Source organism: Pristis pectinata, chromosome 1 (genome assembly GCF_009764475.1).
Source record: "Pristis pectinata isolate sPriPec2 chromosome 1, sPriPec2.1.pri, whole genome shotgun sequence".
Lineage (NCBI taxonomy): Eukaryota > Metazoa > Chordata > Chondrichthyes > Rhinopristiformes > Pristidae > Pristis > Pristis pectinata.
The window spans coordinates 101,775,414-101,798,070 of NC_067405.1; the positions used below are offsets into that span (position 1 = coordinate 101,775,414).

The following is a 22,657-nucleotide window of genomic DNA, read 5'->3' on the forward strand; positions in this document are numbered from 1 at the left end:
CCTTGAGGTTCCCAATATTATCCTGATTACTCCTCTATTTTGAGTGATTGTGGACCAGAAATTCCCCAGTGGAAATGTTGTATTTCTTCAAGAAGACTTTGAGCACATCCTTCGATCTTTTCCTCGGTTCACTTGGTAATTTCTTCCCATAGCAGAGCTTGGAATAGATTATCCATCTCAGGAATCTGGTATAGGGCATGTAAATGACGTAGCCTATCCAACATAGATGACTGAGTGTAACTGGGGCTTTAATACTGGGGATGTTGGCCTGGAAAAGGAGTGTGACATTGATTTGTTTATCCTTCCAGTGAAACTGGAGGATATTGTGAAGACAGGGATTGTGATATTTTTCCACTACTTCAAGTCACTTGCTGTAGGTAATCCATGTGTTAGAAACATCGTTTATATTAAAAGTATGCATTTGTAATAATTTGCTTGGAGCTGCTGGAATAATGGTTAAGAATTTGTATTTCAGACTAACATCTAGCATACTGTATCCACAGTTACATAACTGAGCAAAATGCAAAATTTAGAGAGTCCAATGACAAATGCAGTGGTAATTTTGTTAAAATTCATCCTATTTTCTTTAACACAGGAGCAAAAAAAATACTGACTTGCAGAGCTGAAGTCATGATTTTAAAAAAGTACTGAAGTAGGGCTGTGTCTTTGGTGGACAAATCTGGCAAGAAATCCATTTCTAAAAAATCTTTTGCAATCATTGTGAAGTTAAATATTGGCAGCTATATATTTCGCTTGGGAAACTAGAAATATTCGACCTTGAACTGGCTCCACGATATTTGAATGATGGTAGCCTTTAAACGGAGGAATGCACCAAAAGATGGTCTATCGGGAGTATCCCTCTTGCTTGTAATCTCCATTGAAGCTAATAAAATTAAATTGAAATCGTGCTATAGGTGTTACCTAAATTGGATGCACTGGTGAGGAAGAGCGAATAGTCTTGCTGCACATGAACTGAATAACTATCCTTGAGATTTCTCTAATTTGCCAAATAAGCAGGCTGTTCTACTGATCACTGTTTTGTAATCTTTATCTGAATACCCAGAAATTGAATTGAAGCAAAATAAAGGTCATTGTTTTCCAACTGGCTGAGATGCAGTTACCATTTTGTCATTCTGGAAAGTAAGTGTTCTAGGAACAGTCTCAACAATTCAATCAGCCATCAATTTGGATTACATCTTTAACAAGCACTGGATATTTTTATTCAACATGTGTACTCGCCTTTTGCTGGCAGCTCTGTGGAGATCTACCAGGAAGTCCTCCTCCAGGTCAACTTGTCTCTGACATCTGTGCCTGTAAATCTGACTTCCCACTTCGCTACTGGGCTCACCATTGAGCTGAGAGGCAGATGTGCGATTGCCCGTGTTTGTAGCACAATCCCATTCATTTGAATGCAGTTGTGATTGAAAAGGGTGAGTGCAGATAAGTGGTCTGAGACTTTTTAATTTTTTATCTTTATGTTTATAGTTAATGTAATGAATTTCCAGACCTGTAAATGACATAAGTAGGTTTATTTATTGTAAATTATTTATATCTATTTTAACATTGTCTCAACGTCTCTTTATCGGGAACATTTAGAAACAGTTCAAAGGCCATCAAGGAGGGATAGAGCCTTGGGATCCGGTGCCTGTAGCTTAGCTGCTATTGACTGTTTGCTCTACCTGAGAGGATGGCTGTATCGTCCTGACCTCCAGTTTGGTTGCCCTGCAAGGCCTCAAAAAGTGCAGATGCAGGATAAGTGCGGTGTATGAACACAGGCGGTGGACTGGATCGAGCATGATTGAGCTCATTATTTTTGCAAATAGCAACTTCATTCATTGTTAGATGCTATTCTTTTGTGGCAACAGACCATTTTGCTTCTCAGGTGGTCTCTACCCAGTTCATTCCAGTTTAATTTTTTTTAACTTGTCCTGTCTGTGTAGGTTTCACTGGCTTTCCTTCATCATTCATCTATCCATCTCATTCTGTCCCCTCTCTCCTGTTTCTCCCTCTGTCTGCACAGGAGGAACGGGAAACGAAAAGCAGAGTTCAAGCTGAGATGCAAAGGCATTTGGGGAGAAACAAAAAAAATGTTATTGAATATTGAATACTTTTACCCAAAATTTGCCATGATATTAGTATTAGGAATGACATTGCTGCTTTAAAGGGCCGAATGGCCTACTTCTGTTTCTATTTCTCTGTTTCAGTGTTTCTATGAAGAAAAGTATAATGGATCTCACAAACTAACAAAGCATGTTTCTTTTTATTTTTCTCATTTTGCTGTTTTCTTTCCTTCATTAAATTGCTCATCATCATCTCTCATTGATCAGTCATTTGTAAATCTAGTAAAGAGAGCCATTACTTATATCAAACACATTTTAATGAATAGTATGGCAACTTTTCAGATTATATTTCAGAACGCTGCCATCCTTTTTGATCCACTCTTATTTAAAACCAAAGATTGTGGAATACTTAAATATCAATCTTACACTTAGTTGAACAAAATATAAAAAAGCTAATTGAAATGCTGAAAGATTACAATACCACAATTTTCTTTCATAAATTAATTTTGATTTACAATAGATTCTGTCTAAGAAAGCAGATTTTAAAGTCACTGATAAATGTTAAGAATTGGATAGATGTTAATGTCAAGGTCAGTCATTTAATTATCATAGTAGAGTTCTTTAATTAATTTTAATTGCTTAATTTTACTATATTTAGTGATGTCGATGTCCATTTCCAAAACTCCAATTATATTGACTATGGTTTTGCATATCATTACGCAAACATTTCAAGGCTGGCAGCTACTCATAAATTACTTCTGCTTGGCAGGAAGTGGGGTTTTGGGAGGACAGTTGGGGGGTGGGGGAGGCAGATTAAGTTAATGTAATAATATCACTTTCCCACATATGCTTCCCTGATATTTAACTTTTCACAGGCAAGGTTAATTGTGGAGGCACTAAATAACAACTGAATGAAGAAAGCTTAAGCCACTTTGGCTCCCCCCACCCCCCATGGATGATTTTCTTTAATTGGCTCCAGAAATAACTTCCTTAAACAACTTGCATTGATATTGGGCAGAATGTTGGCAGGTAGAATTTAAGTTCAAGTTAATATTTATTGTCATGGGCAGACATAACTAGGATATAAATCCTGACAAGTGCAAGGTGACCCATTTTGGGAAGTCAAATAGAGGGAAGAGGGGAGCAGTAAATGATACGGCGCTAAGGAATGTTGGCGGACAAAAGGATGTTGGGGCTCAAGTCCACATTTCCCTGAAAGTTGCAACATCCTTAGATAAGGTTGTGAAGAAGGCATTTGGCATGCTTGCCTTCATAGGCTGGGGCATAGAATATAATAGTTGGGACATTACATTGCAACTTTACAAAGCACTGGTTAGACAACACTTGGAGTATTGTATGCAGTTCTGGTTGCCAGACTGTTGGAAGAATGTGGTTCTGCTGGAGAAAAAGCAGAGGAAATTCACCAGGATGTTACCTGGTTTGGTGGACTTTAGTTATAGGGAGAAATTGGATAGGCTGGGCATGTTTTTCCTGAAGAAAAGGAAGCTGAGGGGGGTGACCTAATAGAGTGATGTAAAATTATAAGAGGCATAGCAAGGGCAGATAGTCAGAAGCAATACACAAAAAGTGCTGGAGGAACTCAGCAAGTCAGGCAGCATCCATGGGGGGAAATAAACAGTTGACGTTTCGGGCCGAGTCCCTTCATCAGGACTGGAAAGGGAGGGCAGAGGCCAGAATAAGAAGGTGGGAGGAGGAGGAGGAGTACTTGCAGGCAGGGGATAGGTGAGAACAGGTGATAGGGTCTCGGTCCGAAATGTCGACTGTTTATTTCCCTCCATGGATGCTGCCTGACCTGCTGAGTTCCTCCAGCACATTTCGTGTATTGCTCCAGATACATCCAGCATCTGCAGAATTTCTTGTGTCTCAGCAGAGAGTCAGAATCTTTTTCTTATGGCAGCAGTAGCAAACACAAAAGGGAATAGTTTTAAGGTGAGAGGAAGGAGTTTTAAAGGGGATTTGAGGGGAAAGTTTTTTTACACAATGAATGGATGCTATCTGGAACTTGTTGCCAGAGGCATTTTAATAGGCAAGGCATTGAAGAATATGGACCTAATGCAGGTAAATGGGATTAGTGTAAGTGAGCAAAAAGGTTGCCATGGACATGGTGAGTTGAAAGGCCCGTTTCTATGCTGTTCAACTCTATGATAGCCAATGCAGTATACAGAGTCAATGCTATCAGAAAATCTGTGGGATCAGACTGTGTAGAATTTTCTTTATACCATAATGGAAATATGGATGTTGTAGCTGTTGGAGCAGATCCAAAGGTATTTGCAATATGCATGAGCATTGCAGGTGATTGTTTGTGGGTAAAATCTATTTTTAGAAATGTATTCTCACTGTTTCACTCACAATATTCTTGTGTGAATATTAATATTCACATTTTTGACTCTTTTCCAGGCTTACACATTGCCCTGTCTCTGATCTTTCTTTCATACTTCATACTTTCTTTCATACTTTCGTTATAAAGCACAGAAAACAGGCCCTTCAACCCAACTAGTCCACACCAACCAAGATGCCTATCCACGCTAGTCCCATTTGCCAGCGTTTGGCCCATAACATTCTAAAACGTTCATATCCATGTACCTGTCCAACTGTCTTATAAAAGTTGTTATTGTACCTGCTTCAACCACTTCCTCTAGCAGCTCATTCCACATAAGTACCAACCTTTGTGTTTAAAAAAAGAATTGTCCCTCAAGTTACTATTAAATCTTTCCCGTCTTACCTTAAACCTATGCCCTCTAGTTCTTGATTCCCCAAACCTGGGAAGAAGATTGAGTGCATTCGCCCTAGCTATGCCCCTCATGATTTTGTACACCTCAATAAGATAACCTCTCAGTTTCCTATGCTCCAAGGAATGAAGTCCTAGCCTGTCCAACCATTCCCTATAACTCAGTCCCTCAAGTTTTGGCAACATTTTTGTAAATCTTTTCTGCACACTTTCCAGTTTAATAACATCTTTCCTATAACAGGGTGACCAAAACTGATACAGTATTCCAAGTGTGGCCTCATTAGCGTTTTTTACAACTGCACCATGACATCCTGGCTTTTATACACAATGCCCTGACTGACAAAGGCCAGCGTGCCAAAAGCTGCCTTCACCACCCTGTCTACCTGTGAGTGCACTTTCAGTGAACCACATGCTTGAACGCCAAGGTCCCTCTGTTCTACAGCATTCCCCAGGGCCCTGCCGTTCACTGTGAAAGTCCTACCTTGATTTGACTTGCCAAAATGCAACATGTCACATTTATCTGAATTAAACTCCATTTGCCATTCCTTGGCCCACTTACTCAGGTGATCAAGATCCCCTTGTAATTGTTGATAACCTTCTTCACTGTCCATGATCCCACCTATTTTAGTGTCATCTGCAAACTTACTAACCATGCCTTGTACATTCTCATCCAAATCGTTGATAAAGATGACAAACAACAATGGTCCCAGCACCAACCCCTGAGGCACTCCACTAGTCATGGGCCTCTAGTCCGAGAAACAACCTTCCCACTTCTCTAGAATGTTCACTTGAAGTTCCCTCCACATTTAGGGCAAGGCACATATGAAAAATAACCTGGATCAAGCTTCAAACAGTCTCAATTAAATGCAACAGTCAACTTCTTGATATCTGCATACCCTGCGCATGGAGTAATGTCAGCAGCCTTAGATCGATAAAGATCGTGTTTAAACTGGCTATATTCTGCTGTACAAGAGACAGTGAATTCAGACCTTCTGTAATGGATTTTGTGACACTTTTGACACGTAAAATTTTGTGCCATCTGTGTTGGAGTTGTACATTTTAACTTCTGCAGTATAAGCATTAGTTTCTCTGACAGAACAGTTAAATATACTCAACAGAGCCTGTGATGTTCAAGTCCAACTGCCTTCAGCCTTCTTAAGGTTAACTTCTGTAAACAAAGCACTTTCTGCACCTGACATGTTAACATTCATGAGTAGTCCCATAACAATTAAAATACTTTAATTTCAGTCCTGTTTTTTAAATGTATGTTTCCATATATTGTTGAATGGAAATAATGCATAGAACATACACCTATATTTTAGATATTTCAAGCATTCATTATCAGCACCTTCAATTATTGTATTAATCATGTCACAAACTGATTTCTAGCAGAGAAAAATTAGAATATTTATTGCTATTGTATGTTTAAAATATCCATTGTGAAGATGAAATTAAATTTTCAAATTTTCTGAAGACCAAGTTGGCATAATATAATTTTCTGTATGGCATAGGCAAAATTCTTGCCAAACTACTGGAATGAAATCAGCACTTCTTTGGTGACTGTTAGACGATGAGTTCCCTATTGTGACTAAGTTCCTAATCAATGTTGATTGTAAAATTCAGCTCCCAGTAGACATGGTTATGACATGTAATCTTGACGTCTGCTGGTGTACAACAGCATTTTTCATAAAAAAAAAGAATCTAAAAAGATGTATCTTATACCTGAGTGATCCTGCCTTTATATTTCCTTGCTTCTCCTCAAGTAAACTGCACAGGAAAAGTGCTGATCCTAATGTAGACTTGATATAATCGTATATTTGTTGCATGATCTATCTGAAAAGATTCTGAAGTCACTAATGAGATTTCAGCAGTTTGCTTATTGTCACTAGTGAATAAGTTGTAAAATAACATACTGTAGACAATTGGAATAAAAACAAAATGCTAGAAACACTCAACAGGCCAGGCAGCATCTGCAGAAGGAGAAACAGAATTAACATCCCAGGTCAGAGACCCTTCATCACAACTGGGATAGGAAGGCATAAAAGGTAATTTTAAGTTTTAGAACAGGTGATGGGAGGGATGGATAGGACGAAGGTTGAGGCCAAGTCAAAAGGATTCATGGAAGCACTAAAAGATTGTTATGCATTACCAACAGCAAGGCTGCAGGGACATAACCAGTAGGTCACATTGTACTAATGGAAATAGAAAAACCTAGCCAATATTACAGATGAGAATTTCCACCAATTCCTGTGTTTACTTCAGATTAGCAACATCTGCAGTTTTATTGATACTCATTTAGATAATTGGTAGATTTGCAATATATATTCCATGCCTTCCATGTTGTATTGCTAAGAAGGTGATAGTAAGGTTAGATAATAGGCAGTGATTTAAGTGCCAATACCATTTTCCACCATGCAAGGTTCTTTCCTTCCCTGCGTGTTTCTTCGCTTGACAGCTGCCAATGTACTTGTTTGATGTCTTATAACCAATTTTCTCCCTCCTTCACCTACAGGCACAGTTTGTTCCTGGGTTGCAATTCCACATATCTTCAGATCATCCAGCTTCCTAATACCTTACCCGAGGGGCCATTCTTTATACTTAGAGAGATAGGAGGTGGATAAATCATGAACTAATCTTCAGGTTTTTGACAGTTGGACTTTAGATACATTTCTAGTTCATTTCTATCCTAAGTTGGAGTTTTAAAGTTAATTTCAGTACGAGGATGATTTTTTTTAAAAAATACCCTTCCATTGTGCATTATTACATTATAGTCATGCCTATATGTGTAATGTTGAATCAGCGTTATTGTGTATCATGGGAGGCAACATCCTGTTGATCTGAAACATGGACAGTGAGCAGGGAATAATCATTGGGGGAACAAATTTGATACCTGTGGCAAGAACCAACAAGACTCAGGAATTTGCAACCCTGTAAAGTTGATTTATTTAGATAGAGTAGCTTGCTTTGTTGTTCTCTATGTTGCAAAAGGGACAATGAAATGAAATGTTCACTGAGAGCTGCTTTCTGTTAATTTTACCTTTTAATATATAGTTTACAATTGGCATTATGTTACCAGAATACTGTCCTGTCCACCATAGAAAGTAGACATAAAACATTGTATGGCTAGAATGTTTGCAGAAAAGTTAAACTACTAATCATAGGTGCTGCAGTTTCTAATCATAGGATAAATTAGTGAGCCTGTCCTTACTTGCCAACTACAAATGTATACTTTGCCCCAGAAGCTACTGGATAATGACCAGCAATGAGAAGCCTGACTTCTTACTCATACTCTTTAGCCTAGAGCACTGAGGAAAACAGCAATGCACTAATTGCTGCTCTTGTTCAACTTTTATAGCTGAACACAGAGAGTGAATTGAGCCAGTGAGCACCTTTTTTTATATATAAAGCTAAGTTAGATGGAGCTTGATGCCTTTTACAGACCAGAGCATTAAGGAAATAGGTCTTTTCTATTCATGGTGGTGACAGGTTAGACTTTGTTCTTTTCAGTGTTAATTTCCGGATTTCTCAACAGAAACATGATTTAAGTTTCAGAAGGTACAGTGTTTTTTTTCTTAAGTTGCTTAAAATGCATCTTCAAGTTTTGTTTAGTAATCTACCTCAAAGCTGAGCTGAGAGTTGCTCATCATCTTGTTAAGGCAGACCCTTGGGTTCGCCCTGGTTTTGTGGTTCAGAGGTGGCTGATGAGGCCATGTGGGAATTGCAGACTCTTTCACAGATGGGCCTGGTGGTGGCGGATGGTGGGAAGGGAGTGAGTAATTTGCAAGGTGGTTTGAGGTTCTCAATGCCACCCCGAATGCTGCTCCTCCATTTTGAGTAGTCACAGGCCAGCGATTCACAGGAGCCAGTGAGAAACTTGCGTTTCTTCAAGGAGCCACTGAGCACATCCTTGAATCTTTTCCTGTCTTCGCCTGGCTATCTCTTCCCATGACAGAGCTTGGAGTGGAGTGTCTTTTTGGGAGTCGCCTGTCAGGGCAAATGAACAACTTAGTCTACACAGTGTGTAGCTGGGACCTTGATACCAGGGATGTTGCCCGAGGAAAGGGCAGTGAAGTTGGTTCACTTACCTTTGCAGTGAATTTGGAGAATTTTTCAGAGATAGCATTCGTGATATTTTTTCGATGCCTAGAGATGCCTGCTATAGGTTGTTCAGGTCTCAAGAATATAGGAGGCAGAGATCACTGCTGCCGGTAGACTAGGCTTGATCAAAAAAAAACTTTTTCCCCAGTTGATTAAAATTTCTGCTAACACATTGAAAGAGGTGCATTTCTTCATCCATGTCTGCCTTTACTGAGAGGTGGCTCCAGAGGTATGAGTTCACTTGGCTGAGGAAACCAGTGAGACGTGGGGCTTGAAATGTTTCAGCTGTGAGACAAATTGCCAATAATTTGAGCTGATGATTGCACAAATTTGAGAGTTCTTTGGGAAAGCAATGAGATCTATTGCTTGCTGGAGAACCAAAGTTGGCAGAGAACAGAATCAGTTACCTCCACTAAATTTTAATACATTATGTAATAAATGTAATAGCCACAGTTCCTTTACAAGAAATTAAACAAAATAGTTATTCTATATATACACTTCAAAGTAAATTATATTCTTCTAAATATAGGAAATTTCTTTTAATTTTTTGTGAATCATGAAAATAGTAGCAAAATTGACCAATTAAACAATGTGGGTGAGAGTACATGTTAGTGCACTTTCTTTGTAGGGGTGCCCTTGAAAAATTGAGATTTCCTAGAAATCCACCAAAAATACTGCAACAATCGTGGGAACCCTATCAAAATTGATACCCCACATGGTGCTTTCAGTCCAAAATTCTGACAATTTTTATGGATTTCTTTCCATCCCCTCGTTTAGTCCCAAAGAACCAGCATCCCAACATTAAAACTAACAGTACAATGTCTGTGAGGCTTTGGTCCTCACAATTTCTAAGGATGGCAGCTCACTGACAGGAGATCAGTGCTGTGTTTAGACTGGAGTAGTAACAATGAAACTTTCATGCTCTGGAGACTGGAACTGTGGCAAAATACCCGGTTTTGCAGTGAGTTTGAAATGGTGAATTTATAGTTGTCACAGAAGAAGCATGTTGCACAGCCGTGAAATATTTTTGTTTAAATGTGATGTTTCCTTTGAATATTTATTATAATATGCAAAATTGTCTGTTGAGAAAAGTATATTGAAGAGAAGAATGAAAAGAGAGCCTGATTCATGATTCATTCTTTGGAATTGTTCACCTTGGAGAGCTGTAGAGTCAATATATCCACTCAAGGCTGAGATTGTCTGATATTTGGTCTTTTGGGGAGGTGGAGATTATGGGGAACAGGTAGGAAAGTGCAGTTCAGACCCATTTAAATGATCAGCTGTGACCTTATTGAATGGCAGAGCCGGTTCAGGTAGCTGTTTTTCTACTTCTGCTCCTATTTCATTTGTTTTTATGCTGTCCTTTACTTTAAAATTTGGCAGTGCTTTTCATCACTTATTAATAAATGCTTTTTTGTTAACTCTTGTCAGATGATTATCCTAAATTCACCTTGTACTTTTACCATTAACAAAACCTGTTTTATTGCTTGTTTTAGCATTGTTTATGTGAATTAGAGTTATTTGCCTATTGATGCTGGTGGTGGTCATTGATGATCAAAGCCGTGACATTTTGTTTCACTATATTAATTCTTAATTTCCTCTTCTTGTTGTCTTTCATTAATAGTTGATTTTGTTTTATGGGGGTGGGGGGGCATTGGAGATTTTGAAGTGCATTTAAAAATGGCTCTCAAAAAATATCCCATTAAAACACACTTTTAATTGGCAGGTCTTGATCCAGAGAAGCATCTTGGGAAAACTTTGGATCAGATAGAACCACATCTCAATCAGGTAAATTGACTTCCAAACATTGGGAGAAAAGGGAGATGATAAATAGAGAGCTATTCTCCAGTTCATGCAACCAAACTGCTTCCAACTGTGAAACCTTACCTTTGTAAATGGTTTGAATGAAATAAAAATTCTATGTGAATCTCTTGTAGTCAAGTCAACTCGCCTCAGTTCATCTGAAAGTTAAGTATGTCTCTGTCTGCAGAACATGCTGGTGACAGCTAACCACCATGAATTACAATCTCAAGGCAGCCTGCCAAATGCTGACTTTTTGTCTTAAATGTTCCTCCTTATTCAAGGCATTGGAAAGCGTGAATAAAAGCTGATGTCTAAGAAATGTTTTAAACTAAAATCTGACTTCTTAAATGAATCTCGGATGGGATTTCACTTTGGCTTCCAAAGAATATTTGCTTTTTATTGAGTTTTAAGATCAAATTGTTAAAACCCCTTTTTTGACATTTTGAAATAAGTGGCTGTGAATTAAGAAGTCTGATGACCTACCTTTGGTACAGTGTCCTCAGTCCTTGAAAGTCTTCATGCATTAATCTATAATTTACTTCATTCACTCCCTGATGTGAACTGATGGAGATTATCAAGTTTTGGGAGAAGGATTTTCCAGTTTTTTTTGTGTGTCATAAAAGCCTGCATGGCAGTCTGTCTCTGTCATAAAGAACTGGAGGTCTGGCATGGAGCCATAGCTCTTGAATTACGTGGAATCAAGTGGTTTATAGCAGATTACAAGAACGAAGTCTCTGAAAGGGTTTGCTCCCTCTGTTTCCCCTGCATTATTCATTGACTCGACTCAGGTGTATTTATGAATTTACAATCAAGGAGTAAGAGAATGTGACCTGTGAAGTTGGGAACTTAACTTTCCCTGGCCATGGAAGATTTAAATTTTTTGTGACTGTTAGTAAAGTTAAATCATCCAGTCATAGTCGTTCAGTAACCCCTGTATCTTAACCCACAGCAGGGAGCTTTGGGGTTATTATTTTAAGTATCAGAACTGAAAAACAAAGCACACAGCATTTCAGAAAAATGATCATGTCTGCAGAGATTACTGGTCTGCTGGATGACGTGGAGCTGCCAGATTCCCTGTAGGAATATGAATCTGGGTTACTTATCATGATTTAGTGATGCCACCATCTTTTTAATAGGGAAAGTGCATATTACCACAAAAAGCCTTTGTATCAGACTGTACTTTAAACTTGTACGGAGGAAGAGAATGAATTGATCCAAAGGGTTCCATTCTTAGATCTGCTGCCCCTTAGTGATACTTTCTGTAAAGAGGCAATCCACTGCCATTTCCAATGTCCCAGCACAACTTTCTTCCACTTTAGAGAATAGTGTTTAAAGACCAAGATCTCAAATCCAGCACCAAGCACATGGACTATCAGGCGCTGGCCCTTGTTGCATTAGGGACATGGATAACTTGCAGCAGTATCTCAAAGCATTGGATACCACAGCACTTCAGAAAATCTTCCAAATCATCGGCAGGATAGATGGACTATTCCCAATATCCCCAACAGCAAGGCTCTGAACACATCAAAATCCTCATCCTTTCCTATAACTCTTTCTGACCTCTCTTTTCCTTAACCCACAATTTCCTCAAGTCATCTTAGCCTTTTCTGTACCCCCTGTTCATATAAGTTTGTGTTTCCTGCTCCCTCTGCCCTCATATCATTGACAATATTTCCATTCTGATGCTATTTTCCAGGAATGGTTCTAAAATTTGACCTTTTTAAGCACTAAAGACAAACAACGGAAGCCTGAACTGGAAATGGTGTTGAAAATGAAGTTTTAGCATTGGGTAAGAGAGAAGTACAGATAGACTGGGAACAAAAGGCATTCAAACTCCTATTGGAATTTCAAGTGAATTATGGGAAAATGTGAGATTTACAGAGAAAGGGAACCAGTAATCTTCACCTTTTGCACACAGCTTCCTAACTTGCTTAAGTAAAAGATACTTAATTCCATTTGTGCAAACAATAGTGATTGTTCCATGGGAATTTCAAAACTTTTTTTTGGTTTCCAGAGGACTAGTTTCCATGGAAGTCAGTTATATATTTGGTACACCTTCAGTTAATTACTCTTTTTAAATAACGTAAATTTTCTTCCAAAGGAGAAAGCATTATCTTTCCAAAATGCAAAAAGGGAGCTTGCAACTAATCCTTCCTACTTCAAGTTGATAGCTTTCTGCTAAATCAAAAAGCTTGGGATTTGCTGGAAGATGTGTCTTCAAAGCCACCTTCCATATGGCTTGTTTATAACAATAAACGGGAAATATTTGCCCTTTGATGCCAAGAGCATCAGAACAACCCCCTACTGTTTGTGGTTTTCCTGTGATTTTTTTTTTACTATTTTAGTAGTCTGATTGATTTTGGGTTTAAACCCAGCTCAGTTAGAGTACATGCTGAAGCCATCTCATCTTTGCAGGCTTCTGTTCAAGATAACCCAGTGGCTGTACATTCTATGCTGTCATATTTTATGAGGGGAATCTAGAAGATTAGACCAGATGATAGAGAATTTTGATAACAAAGACATGTTTAATGTTGAAGTCGTATTCTTTAAAATATTCACAATTAATAGCATTTTTGAAGACTGCATGTGGTGAAAAATGTTTTATTATGCTGTGATGCCATTGATGTGCGGTGCTTCTTGCATTAAAAAAAATCTTTGTGCTGTATATAACAAAAAGTAAAGGAAAAACATGCTGATCATCAAAATTAAGGTAGTATCAGTTTTAAACATGTATTTTGAAGGGGAGTAGAAATGAAACTCTCATCAAGGCAGAACAGGAGTGGTACTGTTGATCCTTCGCTTAAATTTGAAGATAATTGGAGTCCATTTATTCACATGATATAGATCCCATTTCAATAACTTTCCAATTTAGGGGAATGGAGTTGACGACATAATATTGCTCTGTTTCCACTGAGAAATTTTAGTCCAGTCTTTTTTTTTGTTTTTTTTTAAATTTTCTGTTTAGCTTAGTTTGGTTTGATATATTGTTTATAATTTTTCTTATTGATTTGGGGATTTTTTTTCTCTTTCTTTTTTTTATATAATAAATCTTTTTTTTTCCTTTCTTTTATATTATATTCATTTACTAAGAGATAGTTGGATCTACAGATTTTTTATATTTTATTGTTCTTTATGATTATCTAGGCCATGATTGTTCTCCTGATCTCTTTGTATTACATGTACAAACATTGATGTTATATATTAATCTGTATTAATTTGAAAACTAATAAAAAGATTGAAAAAGAAAAAGGCAGAACAAAGCACAAGTAATATCATTGCACTGTTTTCCTGTAGTGTGAAGCTTTTACTAACAGATACATTTTTGCAGATTTCTCAGAAGTACGGGGTGCATGTGTGTGGAGAAGGTGGAGAGTATGAAACCTTTACTTTGGATTGTCCTTTATTCAGGAAGCGAATTGTTGTGTGAGTTATTATTTCCTCAGTTAAAAATCCATCTGAATATATTTGTGCATTTTTAAATACTGGCAAAGTGCTGCTTGGAACAGCTATACTCATTGACTGATTTGTGTCTGTTTTGAGAGCTGTTTTTGTCAGGAATTTATACTTCATGATAATGGAAGATGGCAATGACACAAAAATTAAAATCTATTTTTGCTAAGTTTGCAAATGAACTTGTATAATTCTTATCTATGACTGTGCATTAACGATATATTACTGGGGTTTTAATTTTGTAATTTTAATGAAAAATGTACATTTATTAAATTCTTTTTTGTGCAATGTCTTAAAATGCATTCATTTTATTCTATTTTGAAATAATCATGTTTTTGGCAGAGCATTATTTTGCTGTCCTAGCATATATATTCACTGTCAATAAAAGCCATTTTGATTGGTGGTGTTATTAGTAATTGTGAAGATGCATATTAAGTCAATTTTGACAATTCCTAGAAGCACACTACTTGATGAACAGGGAAAAGAAAGGGCAGCCTCGTAACAGCTGATTGCCAAAGACCCCAGTGGCCTATAAAAGAGACAAATTTGTTTCTAAAAAAATATAAAAATTATGGAACTAAGGAAGCAATTTTGAATACAAAAGGACATAAGAGAGGATCTTAATGAAAATGTCCTGACTGAAGTGTTAGATAAAAAAAAGTCTATTCATTGATGGCATCTAGTCCTGCTAATTGGTTTTTGTTCAAAATCATAATGATTTTCAAGGTTAAACTATTAATAGAAATGAATGCTTGCGTGACTGTAACCATCTTGCACTGGCTTGTACGTTGTCTTCAAAAACTCAAGTTGCAAGCTCATTAAACTTCATATCACATTCTGATGGTCGTTGGATAATGGGACGATTAGCCACAGGGAATGATCAAGACAGTTGTCATTGCTCCATTAAGGAAAATTAGGTAAATGTTGAAAGGAGAGAAATAAATGAGATAACTGAGAGAGAGAAAAAAACACACCATTAAAGTTAATTTTGGATTGGATTTACAAAGTTTTGGCATTGACATGAATGATCTCCTATACACAAAAGCTGCTTTGGTTCTAAATCCAAATGCCAACTCTGAATGTTTTGCACAATTCCTTAGTCACATTTAAAATTGCAATGGCCTGTTGAAATTTGGCACAGTTTACTTGTACAATTTAACTTTAATCCAGAAAGCATCCTTTTTGAACATTGAGAGAAAGTATGCCTCCATTTAATATTCTGTTCACAATGGTTTTACTTTGCGGACAAAACTTTCTGTATGTTCTTTTACACATTTGTTTGTTTTTTTTAAAGTTTCTGATACCACTTATCCTCTTCTAGAAATGTGAATTAAATCTGATTCCCACCCACTATTGTGGAGCTACTCTTTCCTTTCTGTTCATTGCTTCGTCCTATAGTCATTGTCTCTCCCAATCAGTGGTCAAAACATTTCTTTTAGCGGGTCTCCCTGTTCTGTTTGTGACCATAGCCTGTGTCATCTTCCTTCTGCTTAAAGATAAAGCTCCTGACTCTTTTCAATCTTGGCCAGTTGCCAGCACACCATCGGTTGGTTTGGCAACCTCGAGCTCTTTGTGGCTGTGGTTCTTGGTTGTTCCTCCACTGTTTTTCTTCTGTCTTTGTTTGTAAGAATTTTTTCTGCAAAATACTTTGCAACCACTGCAACACTCCCATAACTATATTGGCCAGAGATGCAATAAGGCAAACTCAATACCAAACCAAGTAACATCAGTGTCCAAAAGCTTAATCAAGGTTGCAAGTTTTAAGGAGGGCCTTAGAGAAGGGTTAAAGAGATTAAGGCCAAGGCAGCTGAAGGCACAGATGACAACAGCAAGACAAAGCAATGGTGGCAAGCCTCATCAATGACCCTCCCTTTGTTTATATGGTCATAAGTAGGGGTTTATTGAAAGCAATGTTCAGCTCCAGGTACAAATCTTCATCTAAAGAAGCAGTGTTGCCCAGGCACTTGCTCCCAGGCTTTGCTAATGAACGGCAAGTCATGGAACCAGCCCTACAATTATACAGGAGCATCAGGATTCGAATCAATTTCCCAAATGTTTATTGTAGTTTTTATTTTGATATAAAATTAGACACCCTAGATTCCATTTCATCCTATTCTTCCCAAACAGTATGTTGTATTCCTTCCGATAAATTCTAATCTGTATTGCAGATGTGAAATAAAATCAGAAAATGCTGAAGTTATTTATTTGGTCAAGGAGACACAACTTAACATTTCACATTGCTGACTGTTTATCAGAAATCTTCATCAATACATTATGTAATTGTTCTACACTAAATGTATGCTGAACATTAAAGGAACTAAAAAAAAATCACTTTTAAGTGCAAGTACTTATCTCATAACAACAAAGGAGGCTACTCATCCTATCATGTCAATGCTAGCTCCCCACAGAGCAATCCCATCCATCCCATTAACCCCTCCTTATTTCCTTGTAGCCCTGCAACTTATTCACACACGTAGGAATATAGGTAGCTGTATGGAGGCCACTAGTTCATCTGTTTGTTCGCATGATCTCTGCAGGCATTATGACTGATGAACTGAGACCAGAGTTTCTAAGTCAGAGGAGGTGGCATTCCAACAGAAATCCTATCTTTTCAAACCTACGACAAGAATGAAAAGGAAAACTAGAAGCAATAAATATGCATAACATGGAGAAATTATAGAATGGTGAGGGAAAAGCCAATTTAAAAGCAACCAGATAGAAAATGGGGCTAGTAGCTGTTTATAATGGGAGTTCTTTGATGTAGCTCGTATTGATTGTAATGAAAGGCAAGTCATAAGGGCTAAAGAATGTGGAATCTGGAATGGGACAGAAAGCAGAGGCAAATGAATAAAATGTTGAAATCATTTTTAAAAAGGCAGTAAATTGCACCTTTTTCCCATTACTGTCAGACTTAATTGTGTCTTTCACTAAATGGACAGCTTAATTGGAGTGATAGAAAATCTTGATGCAAACAGTGCCTCTTGCCTTTGTTCAGATGGAGATGTGCTTTATAAAAGAAGAGAAAATGAACCGGTGTTGCTTCTTAGAGTGAATGCATTCTGAACTATTTTACAAAATGTGGTATTTACGAATAACTCGGCAAGATTTTTGTAATTCATGTAACCAAAGTCAGAACTTAGTGGATTCAGAATGTTTGGAACATTTGCACAACAGTTTGCTTAATGAGCAATGCAATTGATCAATATTCACCATAAAGTATTAGTTTGACATGATACACAGCTTGTGTTGTCAATGTAATGTTTTCTGGTGATTCTGTTGGCATGCTTACAATTATGTTCTTATTTTAACCAGTGATTCCTCAGATGTTGTTATTCATTCTGCTGATGCGTTTGCACCTGTGGGCTACCTTCGTTTATTGAACTTGCATCTGGAGGATAAGCCCCTTGTAAGTATCATTATGTTATTTTCGTGAAGTAGAATTTATGTACCTATGCCAAAATGTGATATACTTAATGCAAAGGTGACTGGTATATGTGGATTGATTGAAAATATTTCTAAATATAAGCTGCGTTTGAATTGGTAAAGCAGCAATTACTTTTGACATATTGCAGAACCTCTGCACTGGTGTACAGAACTAACTTGGCAGAATGTGGGATCATTTGTTTCATAAATTAATTGAGTAAATACGGTGTATTACAGAGTTATAATTGTTAGGTAATGCACAAATGCTGAAATTTGAATTAGGATAAATTAACCATTTTGCTTTGTGTTGTAGAATGCCATATTTCAATTGACCAAGCTAGATGTGCGATATCACAGTTCTATTCTGTCACTTTGTGAAATGTATGGCACAGCAGTAACCTCTCAATTTAGAGACCAAGAAAGTCCAGAGTAATTATCTTACTTTTTGTTAGAATCTTTCATTTGGTCAGAGCTCTGTATACTTACGAAGATCCTTTATATGTACATTAAACAATTCTTGTTCCACCAGTTTTCAAAACTTAAAGCAGTTTCATCGATACACTGTAACACCATGTTAGAAAAAAATACTTCATGTAGTTGTGCACCAACCACAGTTGCTTATGTGTCGGATGGTTCAAGTCCCATTGGAGAAACTTGAGCATGAAATCTAGGCTGACGTTTTTGTGTATTGCTTGAGAAGACCTATACCATTTCAGCTCACTTCGAATTTTGCCAGATAGTCTCATAGGAAGCTAAGTTAAGGCAGAGGTTTAATGACAAAAGGAGCAATTTATAGCAGCAACATGACTCTGAAAGTTTGTCCAAATATCAACTTTATATACCATATTCACTTGTAAATAGTTTTTTCATCCCTGGGATTTTGGATCTTAATTTATCAAATATTCTAGAATGTTATATTGGAAACAAAAATTAATGATTGTAGAAGTTTACTATTTTAATGAAGGTTTCAAAGCTTGATCAGATGAATCATCATGGGGAGTTTCTGCTCATTTACATGGATTTGAGAGACTGGTAAAATTCAACTCTTTCTTTAAGTGCAAGGATATTAGTAAATATATTTTAAAAGATTTCAATTTTTTACATTTGCAAGCTGACTCGTGCACATTGTGTAACCAGTGAATTGTTCTATATGGATTTTTTTTTAGTCACATTAAAGTTGCCTTATGTTATAAACTTGACACTTTTGAGAACCTTAGCTGCTGCTATTAATTAATTGTGTATGAGAGCAGAGGCTATTGATTCTGCTCACCTGCGTGTTGGATTGCACAGGTCATTTAAACTGAATCTTTGAGTTTTGTCAAGTACCCGTTCAGCACGAGCAATCAAAGACAAACTTCTTGCTTTCTTTGTGACAGCCTTGTTTTTCAGTAGAGTCAAAGTTACCACTCTTGGATATATCAAAGTATGTTTAATGCAAATTTTTAAATAAGTATGCCCTATACTATACAAAGCTACACAAGTTCATTGAATATCTGGTCATATGCAAATAAATTTGATCAGAAATGAGCAAATGTAACGCTTCTTAAAACTAGCTCAAGTTTGAATGTGGTTTGCACCCAGATCAGTGCTGGTGTTCAAAGCAGAAACTCTTAGACTAATAATGTACTGAAAGCAGTACAGTTGTTTAGAAGGATATGGTCCAGCGATTGAATTTGAAAAGATTTTGTTGAAATGTAATGAACATACAACTTGAAATCCTGGGAGATTCAAGATTAAATGTTGAAAATTGTGAATCACAAAAGCAGCTGTGATTGTAGATAGAACTTATGAATACTGTTCCAATGTAATGGAATTTCCACTCTCCTTGTTTTGGACTTTATTACATATTGTATCACATTTATACATTTATAGCATTCTTTGCCAGACCACAAGTTAGCCAGTTTTATTTTGATGTAAGTTAAGACGGGGCTGAGTCTGCAGTTGGCAGCTAGCATCTCATGGATGGATTGAGGATTTGATTTGTTTTTTTTTGTAAGGAGATGCTCTATTTTCATATTTTTTATGCTAACTAAACTGGAACTTGATCAAAAAACATTTTCCATTATTGGGGCAAAGATGATTGAGGGCAAATTTGATAGAGGTGAACAGCAACCCATATTCAAAATTGAGCTAGCTTTAATAAGTATTTCATTTGTTCATTTCTGATCAGGCTTATTTGCATATGACCAGATATTCAATGAAATTGTATAGTTGAGGACTGACTTATTTAAAAATTTTCATTAAACATAATGTAATATATTCAAGAGTGGTACCTTTGACTCAGCTGAAAATGGAGAATGGATGGTTGAAGGTCCAGGCAACAGAGATTTTAAAGGAAGGGCAAAATTTACAACATCAAGGAAAACCTTTTTTCTGCGAAGAATGGTTATAGTCTGGAAGTCTCTGGGTGGGTGTTGAATGCAGAGACAATCAAGGCTTTCAAGAAGAATTTAACAGACTTTGCATAGTTTAGGACATACTTATTTAAATATGTGTATTAAACACACTTTGCTATAAAGGGAGGAGGAATAACATTGATAGATTGGTCTACAGGGAGCCACCATGGACCTCGTGGACCAAATGGCCCTCTGTACCATAATGCTTCTATGATTCTGCACATTTTGGGAATCTACACATCCCTTGATTTTCTGCATGATGCAATAGTGAACCAATTCTTCAAACTTTTTGCAGCTAAACTGAGACAAGCATGTTTTTGGAATATTTTCTGTATTCAGCACCAGTAAAACAAATGGTATTTTACATCAATAGTAAAACAGCATCTTGATATATTACACATATGTCACAACACATTTAGTTAACTGAGGAGTTCCTTGTCATTGTGCAAAAGTTAGAAATTTATGAAGAAGCATGATGTTGTGGTATTTATGGTAGGTAACAATTATAGCTAATGCATCTATTTTGAAATGTTCAGGGCACAATATATTGAGTCAAAATGGCTGCAAATTCCAGATTTGCTACCAGATTTGAAACCATTAGTTCAATTTGAAACCCCCCCCACCAGGCAGAATCCAAGTAGGAGGGCAGTCTTTCTTCCAGTTTCATGTGGAATGAATGCCCCACAAGAAAACATTGGGCCTCCTTCCCACTCCCCTGGTGGGTTTCTCCTCTGAACATCTAATCGGATGATTGATGGCGTCCCCGGTGGTGACCTCCTGCTGCTTAGTTTTAACATTGCAGCAGCCATCTCCTGCAGATCTCTGAAGACTGTAAGTGGCCTGTTAGTCATGCCCTGCCATTCCCATCAGCCATGTCCACTTGCTGCCACTTCGGGAAGGCCACTGAAGTGGCTATGCTGTAATAGAGCCAAATGCAGTTACATATTTTACATGAAGAGGAAATTAATTTTTAACTGACTTTTTTTTTAAAGCATGTACCTTCTGGCATAGCACTTGGTGCTCTGCAACCTTGTTCATCCTGCTTCAATCAGGAGACTAGCACAGAAAATGATGATTACAGAGAGCTATCAAAACCACAGGTCACCTGGGATCTCACCTCAAGTAATCCATCTGACTCTGGTAAGTTCATGACCAAAAAGTAGTCATGTACCTTAACTAATAATGGACAATCAATGAAAAATGCGCTTAAATGGCAACTTATTGTATTTATAAATAATAATAGCTTTGCTTCACTAAAGATTCTAGAAGATTACTGCTGTGAAGGAGCCTGTGCTGTCTCTTTGATAGAACTGTCTAAATCTATTTTGTATACCAACTTTTCCTTCATAACTCTGCAAATTAATTCTCTTCAAATTTGTCCATTTGCTGTCAGCAAGTTCCTATAGAATTATAGGTAATGTATTCCTGGCCTTAACATCTCACTAATATCCTAATTTCCTGTCTAGTTCTTTGGCCAATTGTATTAGATTTGTGACTTTGGGTTGCCAATTCGCTTGCCAGAGAAAATGGTTTCTCATATATATTAGAAAAGAAACTTTTGTAATTTTAAGGTTCTCAATTCGGTCTCTTCTAAACTCTGTCTACTCAGAGGTGATCAATTGCAGTTTGTCCAATACATCCTCATAAATGAAGAACATCATTAGTGTTGCAGCACAGGAAGAGGCCTTTTGATCCATTGTATACTTGCTGGTTCTTCGAAAAATCTATGCATTTATCTCCTCCCCTGTTCTTATCCCAGTAATAATTTTCTTCTTAAATGCTTATCCTTTTAGAAAATTGCCATTGAATTTCCTTCCAGTTCCCTTTCAAGTTGTGCTTCAGGTCACAATGACCCACTGATAAAAAGGAAGCTTCTTATGTCACCTTTGGTTCCTTCAGCAGTCATTTTAAATCTGTGTCATTTAGTTCTGAACCTTCTATCACTGCAGTCAATTTCTCCTTATTTATCCTGTCAAAGTGTTTTATAATGATTCAACATAAATCTCTTGCTGTTGTCCTCTGTGCCTCTGTTTAAAAAAAAGGCAAGCCTCTGTTTATAATGCCTTTATAACAGCCTTCTCAAGTTGTTTTGCAGCCTTCAGAGTTATGTACCCTCAGCCCCCAGGTTTGTTCCTGCACTCTCTTTAAAATTCTACCATCTACTTAATATTGCCTCTCCTCATTTGTCCTACAAACTGTATCCCTGGTGTCGTCCTTGAAAACCTCATCTGTAATTCTCCAGGGGGTTTCTCCAACCAGCCTAAGGTGCAGGTTCTCAAAATTTTACATGATACTACAGCTGATGTATAACCAGCCCCTTGCAGCATGTTATCATTACATGCTTGGTTTTGTGTTCATTGCTTTGATTTACAAAGCCAGGTGCCTTATGCATTTTTTAACCGTCATCTCAACTTGCCATACCAGCTTCAAAGATCTGTGAATACGCATCACTGGGTCCCTGTGCTCTTGCAGCCCCTTCAAAATAATACTGTTTAGGTTCTCCTGTATCTCCGTAAAAATTCCTCCCAAAGCAAGTTACTTATTAAAAGGAAGTATGGCAGTAAAGATGCCTTGCTGAGATTGTGCAGGGCTTTAGAGAGAGCTTTTTAGGAGTAATGAGTGCATTGGTGGTACAGCAATTCCATTACCAGACTATTGAACCAGAGGTAACAATACAG

At 37.3% G+C, this 22,657-nt stretch overlaps 1 protein-coding gene across 3 annotated transcripts in view; it reads left to right on the forward strand.

Annotated features, from left to right (window-relative positions):
- Nucleotides 1-22,657, forward strand: part of dph6 (diphthamine biosynthesis 6) — a 212,506-nt gene that overhangs the window by 77,041 nt on the left and 112,808 nt on the right. For all 3 annotated transcript variants that reach the window (XM_052025476.1, XM_052025485.1, XM_052025487.1), the window contains exons 6-9: nt 10,634-10,695; nt 14,039-14,133; nt 17,473-17,566; nt 20,972-21,119. In XM_052025476.1, coding sequence (XP_051881436.1) covers nt 10,634-10,695; nt 14,039-14,133; nt 17,473-17,566; nt 20,972-21,119 — 399 coding nt within the window. The remainder of the gene's footprint in view (nt 1-10,633; nt 10,696-14,038; nt 14,134-17,472; nt 17,567-20,971; nt 21,120-22,657) is intronic.